Source organism: Galleria mellonella, unplaced genomic scaffold (assembly GCF_026898425.1).
Source record: "Galleria mellonella isolate WM207_F2 unplaced genomic scaffold, CSIRO_AGI_GalMel_v1 utg72, whole genome shotgun sequence".
NCBI classification, from domain to species: Eukaryota; Metazoa; Arthropoda; class Insecta; order Lepidoptera; family Pyralidae; genus Galleria; species Galleria mellonella.
In genome coordinates this window covers 943,307-951,393 of record NW_026442144.1, presented here as the reverse complement: position 1 = coordinate 951,393, position 8,087 = coordinate 943,307, and the positions used below count along the sequence as shown (strand labels likewise).

Below are 8,087 nucleotides of genomic sequence, written 5' to 3'. Positions count from 1 at the left end.
TATATATATATATATATATATATATATATATATATATATATATTAGGTACATAGAAGTATAAGTATATACATGTCTTGTTTTATAATAGAACTGGTGTATTTGGTACTTCGTAATACCTTATACTACCCTTAGAACGTAACCAATACCAAGTAAGCGGTCACGTTATCCCTTATTAATATATTCCAACAACTTCGAACTCATGGCAAATAGAGCGGAAAAGTGAAGACGTGTTTACATACATTCAGTCCTATTACAGCCATAGATTGAATATAAGGCCGAGAAGTCACATACGCCTTAAAATTCGCTGTACGCACTGTTTACATTAATTTTTATGTACACATATTATCATCATATATTGTTTAAACATACGATACTGATTTATATACATTAGATTTTTTAAAGATCACAATTTTGTCCGTTTATTCACAACAATTTCGGCGGGGTCCAGAAACTCTCATACAGATATTTCTTGTATTTGCACTCTTTTCTTCATGATGCCTGGGGGTGCAGGCGCAGTGGTAGCTGGCGGAACACGCAGTATACCTGATCCGCTCGCACAACCTGATTCCGAATCACCATTACAATCAGAAGCCGTTTCGCATTCCGAGGCAGGGCCAAATTTCACTTGCGTCGAACTATCGACAACTCGAGGTTCAAAAGTACTAGTTCGCCCCACTGGGTCCTGTGGTGGCCGTCCCTCCACTTTTTGAATATCTGGTTTTAGCGTATCTATACACACTACACTACCGGCCTCTATCGCACTACCCACACTAACATCTGGCAGCGAGCTACGCGCCGCACGATGTTTCTCGTCATAACAACTATATTCCCCGAAAGTTGGCTCCCCACAATCCGACAACGTCCGCAGATCGAACTTGGAGCCAGAGCCCCGCGGCACATGAGCCGATTTGCACTCAAAACCAAATCCTTTCCCGTCGAACGCACGCACTTCATAATCTAATTTCCCATCGTAATTGTCTGACGAAGATGAACTTCCTGCTTCGGCGAGATCGTCTTTTGAGCGTCGAGGGCGTGTTCCTCTTTGATGGTAAATACCAGCGAATATGAGAACATTCAGAAGCAGCAGAAAGCAACCCACTGCAATAGTGACAGTAAGAGCTGCAGTGTAAGATTGGTAATGTGACGATGCCAACCGTCGCAAGAGTGCATCGTCTGCTTGTACGGGTGTAGCAGTTGTGTTCGGTGGGCATTCCGTTGATGGGACTGGTGGCGCAGGAGATGGTCTGGGTACAGATGATCGGGGTGGTGGTGTGCTACGATTGCCGTCGGAACCTCGGGTATTATCAATATTAACGACGTGAGGAACGTGCGCCCTCGACATCGACTGAGGTCTCACCGCACCTGTTATTGTAATGAATGATTAAATTATAAATAACCCATAGACAAAGATATACGAAAAATATGTATAAAAAAAATTGTACCTTCGTAGTAGTCAGCATTGTTGTTTTGAAAGTGGTGATGGCGCATTGCCGCGTCAGGCATGTCGGAACCGGGCCGATGTAGTTGCGGTATAAGAGACAACCACAAAGACATCTTGTGGCCACGGTAGTGGCTTCGCATTTCGGGTTTGCTACCTGTGACCCCAGATAACAAACACAAATTGAAATAAATGAGCTAAATGAATTTAGGAAACTGGAAATACAATAGAAGTGCGAACAGCGACCCCAAACTTTGAATGAACAACTTAGTTTTGTACTAATGCTCTCTAGTGTAATTAATCGACTTTAGTGTCATTGAATATTATCGTCACACCATTAGTTAAGGTTACAACGATCAGGATCTTTTTAAATAAATTATATAATAAAAAATTATGCTTACCACTGTAATCCCTATTAAGATAGACAGACATATTGAATTTATCGCTGGACATTCCCACATTTCGTTAAGCATAATTATTAGAATCGTAGCATGGGGTGAAACAAATAAATATATAATAAAGTATATTAAAATTTTAATATGTATTTAAATTGTGTGAAATTTTATATATAACTTTATACAGTATATTTAAATTTCTGACTAACTCTTCAGTGATGTAAAAGACCGGTAAAAAACCATTATAACATAATCGTCGAAATGTGAGTATTCGAGAATTGCTGTTTAATCGATTAGAAATTACAGTAGTGAACATATTCATTAGCTGGTCAGATTAGTGCTAGTAAATAAAATAACTAATAAAATAATAATAATAAATGCAATAGAATTAATTTGATTTTCACGATCTCTTATATACAGTATCAATAGGAAGTATTTATTAAATTTTATAAGAGTGACGACCTTCGTGGTGAAGCAGTTTAATACATATTTTTGTATTATATACATATGTTCGATCCTCGTATATTACAAACAAATGTATTCAAGCTTTTCTCAGTTTTGAACTAGATGGTATTGTGTACAGTATAAGTTACAGGAACTTAAAAAATATAGAAGACAGTTACTCACTGATCTCCATGTACAGTTGATTGATGGTATCATAGGTATCCCAATACGGGGTTTGATCAGGACCAAGACGCGGAGTGTCGCCCAACATGGGGCTCGGTGGTGGGGTTGCTGAGGGATCATTAGGATTTCTGCAACAATAGTTAAAATATTAAATGTTATAATATTTTAACGTTTTAATTTCGTATACTAATGGCTTCTTAATCTTTACTAATATTATAAATGTGAAAGTAGGTTTGTTTGTTCGTATGCTATATATTTGCGTCTATACAGCCCAACTTATCGTCATGATATTTGGTATAAATGTAATATTATGATAGCGAAGGATATCGGCTACTTTTTATCTGATCAATAAATATATCCCAAGTACGCGGACGATGTCGCAGGTAATAACTGGTTAAATAACAAATTAAAGAAAATTATTTATTAATTTTCAATTTTGTCTTAATTAAACATGTAAACATTACATTAATTAAACATGTAAACATCGAATAACCTAATACATTACCCTAGCAGAAGAATATATTGGTTTTCTAAGAATCTACAAATTTCCTGTACATACTTAAAACATCAAAACTGACAAAATTCATTTTGTAATTAAACTGCGGAATTTGAATTTGCAACGTGTTTTATCAATTAAATGTAGCTTTTAGATTATAATTACGTAAACCGATCAATTTACAAATGGAAACGAATTAAGTATTATGTTATAACTAAATTAACTTTAAAGAGATGTGTATTTTGATCTTAGCTTTGATCACGAATGTTGTAGCCAGAAGATTGAAGCTTTCAGATGAACTCAAATTATAAACTTGTCTAAATAGAAACTTTTACGACTTAATTCAACGTGGACCATCCAATCTAAGATTTACGAACTAGCTAAGTTTCTGAACCTAGTTACGCTTCCAATCATGAATTAAAATACTCTGCAATTCGACTTACCCGTATCTAACAAAGTTAGCAACATAGTGCATACAAAGACGAGACACTCGCTGTTCCTGCTGTGTAAAGTTTTGCTGATGGTGAGCCTGTGACAATGGCACTCCAAGATAGTAAGGCATCTCTTCACCATGGACGGAGCCTGGACGCTGAACAGATAGAAATAACTTTATTAGAATGTTCATTGACGAACTTGCATCATCTACAATCCTAATATAATAATAATAATATAATAATAAAGCCTTTATTCTCTGACCATAATTTTACTTTAATTTACATACTATTTATTACTAAGGTACCCATATAAACTAGACAGCTGGATGCACCGCATCTGAATTTAATTTTTTTTTTGTCCTTTTGACTACAAGTCTAATCTAATATTACATACATTTTATTTTATTGTTCATATTTGTTTTATAAATTTAAAAAATACGCAACCTATTTTAAAAACTGTTTCACGTATAGAGAGCTACATTATCAGCGAGTAATAAAGTTTATATACTATTTAAATAACATTATATTCGCTAGTTACAAGTATTTACAATACTATTAATTTTACAGTCACCTGTGTTAAATTTAAGTTAAATAATTTTTTTATTGAATACATTGATTTATTGATATGTGTTCTTATTACGAAAGTAATATATTAAGGGTTAAGACTTATTCCGCTAGTTCCATTACACTCTACTAGATCAAGAGACTACGGCAACAAATCCTTTAAGCTGGCTCGACTTGAAACAGTGAGTGCAGTGCCCTAATTTTAACATCCGGTATTTTTATGTTATTCAAAGAATTACAAATTCGAGAATTTTCGAAATTAAAGAGCATAAAATCGATATCACGCTAATATATCGTTAGCACGTATTTTTATTTAATACTCGAGCACATAAATTTAACTTACTTCGCTTAAAAAATACAAAGTAATAAAATTATTTCCATAATATAAAAAACAAAAAAAATTGCAATACTTATTTAACAATGTTAAGAATTTAGGTGTACAGTTAATAAAATCGAATATATAAGTATGTAAAAATTATCTATTAAATAATAGTGTAAGTACGAAGTAAATAGTAACAATGACATTGCTTCGCAGTAGGTATAATCGACTTATACGTATATCATTAGGGTCTATGTAAATTTCAGTGGAAAACACTGAGAATAACCTAAATCGTATCTACATCAAAATGTGTCCACATTTTGATGTGCCGAATGTTATGTTCACCATGAAACCACTGTCCTAAATAACCATGTCCCCGACTGACCAGTAGGGGGCTCATTACTTGTTTTATTATTATTATTAATAATTTATATAAAATTAAATATATTTAATAATTGAAAGAAGAATTAATATTATTTTTAAGATGGAAAACATTTATTTATATAAGCAAACATAAACTTCAATAACATAAAGACCCGAACAAACTTTGTTTATAACGAGAATCTGTACTTTACTAAGTGTTCTTCACTTCAATGTAGGTGACCTTCTGCGATCCTTTACCGTACCTTTACCTCTTTATGTAACGAGGGTCAACGTGTACACAGCCAATAGAACACCCCTATGAATAAAATATTAATAGGCAGTGTAAGTTGGCTTACCTGCGGGTAATCTTTATCTTGTGAAAGGTGATGAAAATGTGTGAAATAAGTAGTGCCACCTCGTAAGGCGTGGAGGTAACCGAGTCTGATTAACGGTGCTGCGGTCCGGCCGTCACTTAAAACCTGAAAAAATATACACACTTAAAATTCAGAATATACAAAACTCATCTACTCGTATAGATTTTCTCCCACGCTCTTCTCTTTAATCGTAACTATTTTGATGTAGTAGTCTTATTGTTCTTACCGTGTGGTCTCAGCATAAAATAGGCCACCCCTTCCCTTCCCGTGAGTGTCGTAAAATGCGACTGAGGGAACTTAATGATCTAGGGATGGGCAGCAACGTCTCTATTAAAACAATACAAAAACCTAACTGCGGTTGCCAACCCTTCTGACAAAAGTGACAATGTGTACTGGCAAACCCCCCAATAGGAGAAGGTCTAAGTTCGGCAATGAATACTCATATGTACTCTACAGAAGTTCTTTAATAAAAATTGATATGCCCGATCTTAGTAAAAAATGGAAGTCAAAACAACAATTTTTATAACTTTTGTTGTATGTCTATCCATCTGTGTTATGTTCGTTCCAGAATTACAAAAAAAACTATTATATACCAAATTAGATGCGCTTTTCATAGTAATTTTCCCGAAAAACAAATCTAAAATCTAATGTATACGTTTATTTTGATGCACCATCTAGAAGGGGTCAATATCATTTTTACTTATTATTCCTACTTCCAAAATCCAAGCACGAAGTCGGAAGCAAACGCTAGCAATATATAATTAAATACATTTAATGCAAATGTGGCTATCTTAAAATCAGGTTATAATATACCTACGCATACAAAATATATGTGTAGCTACCATTCCACGAGCTTTGTCCTCATCTCGGGCTTTATCTCCCCTCGTTTCTATATAATCTCAGAAAATTTACCCATTATTCTGTGAGATGTACCGCATTGATTAACCTTGAGAATATACCTACTTCTATGTATATAGGAAATGTCATTTAGATAATGACTGCTAAACTTATATTAACTTTTATTACGTAATAAATTCATTTAAATAAATTCAATATTATAAATCTTCCAAAAAGGGTCATTATAATTAATGTAATTATGATATACATTTTTTTATCTATGCCTACCCCAATAGGAGACAGACGTTAAAGATATGTATGTATATATGTAAGATTTATTATATGTATTGATAATACAAAGCTTTTGCTCATAACGATTCGTGTAACAAAGAAACAGTTATGTTTTTGAAGATATTTGTTATTTTTATTCTCATTAGCGATCATCAATTATTTTCTTCCGTCATAAATTTATACCAAAAAATATATTTATCGATTATATAAATAAATTCTAACAAAAAGTCATAACAGGAACAGTTAATTATAAAAGTATTAATTAATATAAATTTAATAACAACAATGACATTATTATTTCATGTTTGATGATGCAAGTCTTTCCAATAAAGCCCTCATCGTACCCATCGTGTAATCAAAGTACACAAGCGTCATTAACTTCCTTTGTATGGAGCAGGAACGGTGGTGAGTTGCGAAAACCACTTGAAAGCTTAAATTGAGAACTACCACAATATAAGACGACTGCGCTATACGAGGGTTCGTATGCTTATTGTAACTAGTTACTAGTTAAGTGACAGTAATATAGATATTTCTTTTTATATCGTTTTACATCACTGTGAAGGCCAATATATCGTCATAGTCGTAGAATACTGACGGATTTGACGAAGATTACATATAAAGATCCATCAGTATTCTACGACTATGATGATATTACAACATAATTAATCGTAAAATGCAGGTAATTTGATGATATATATTAATGATACGGTAATTTAATAAATCAATCGATAATGTGAATTAAATGCATGAATGTAGAAAAATTTGTTGAATTGTCAATATAAAGAACTTTTGATCCTTTGCCTCACATCTCTGAATCTCCTAATACAAAAAATTTAATATTGAAAAGTGAAACATAAAATTTAATATTGAATTACACCAATGTTATCAATTGTGAACCGATTTTTTATTCTTTTTGCAATTGACTGGGCTTTCTTTTGTCTCGTTGTCCTATAATAAATTTATGACAATGATATCGTTGTTTTTCTTTTTAGAAAAAAATTAAAGTAAAAACCACAGAAGCAAAAAATACACGACTTTACAGAATGTCACGTACCTATATTTTGCTCCGTAAAATACATTCTGACATAAGCCTAAGTATAGTTAATTATAATTAAATTGATCCTTTCTTGTATTCTATTGTGTGAGTCTATAATAAGTTTACTACTGTAATCTTTTGGAGGAAAAAATAAAAATTGTCTTTCTATCAACAATAAAAAACTGTTTAAACAATAATCAAATACCTCGAGAGTTGCATCGCGGACGCTAAGTGGATTCTGTACAGGCTTGTCCCAATCCGTGTACTCGTTCTTCAGGGTTGAATAGATCTCATTCAAGTGGTAGTAGTAAGCGTTGCGGACAAATGTACGCAGGATACGGTCTCGACGGCTCTCGTTAAAACCAAATTCTAAATCTTGAGCGTTGAATTCCAAGTACGATTCTGCAAGCGGCGACATGTCCCTCATTAGCATAAATTCACTATTTAAATGCATCCTAATTCAATTTGTGCTCCTCTTTTAAAGACAACAGCTTATATAATTACTTTAATTATAATATTATTACAATTGTTTTTAATACACTTTAAGAAATATTGTACATTATTGTAATATATATTCATACTTTTTCTACGAACATAAGGAAATGAAAACGTAATTACATATGAGAAAAATATAGTTATTATTCTACACTATTTTCGAAATATGTTGTTTTACGTTAAGGTTTCTAAAGATTTTGATTATTTTCAAATCTAAATATAATAACAATTGTCTATAGTATTAATATTTGTTATAATTATTAAACCTTTGAATGAGTTTAACTAGAAATAAGGAAAGACAGTTATTATATTGGATGACTACTCCTATGCTAATGTTTATATTGTGCTCTATCTATACAAGTAGGTTTTCATTCTTATTTACACAGTAAATCTCATCGAAGAAGACTGCAGGACAAT

At 32.8% G+C, this 8,087-nt stretch overlaps 1 protein-coding gene across 2 annotated transcripts in view; it reads right to left on the bottom strand.

The window, feature by feature from the left end:
• The window catches only part of LOC113517022 (neuroligin-1), an 86,559-nt gene continuing 78,472 nt past the window's right edge, over positions 1-8,087 (bottom strand). For both annotated transcript variants that reach the window (XM_031908045.2, XM_026901539.3), the window contains exons 10-15: positions 7,381-7,577; positions 4,994-5,116; positions 3,401-3,546; positions 2,462-2,589; positions 1,444-1,596; positions 1-1,363 (exon numbers count right to left, since the gene is read on the bottom strand). In XM_031908045.2, coding sequence (XP_031763905.2) covers positions 456-1,363; positions 1,444-1,596; positions 2,462-2,589; positions 3,401-3,546; positions 4,994-5,116; positions 7,381-7,577 — 1,655 coding nt within the window. In that variant the 3' untranslated portion in view covers positions 1-455. The remainder of the gene's footprint in view (positions 1,364-1,443; positions 1,597-2,461; positions 2,590-3,400; positions 3,547-4,993; positions 5,117-7,380; positions 7,578-8,087) is intronic.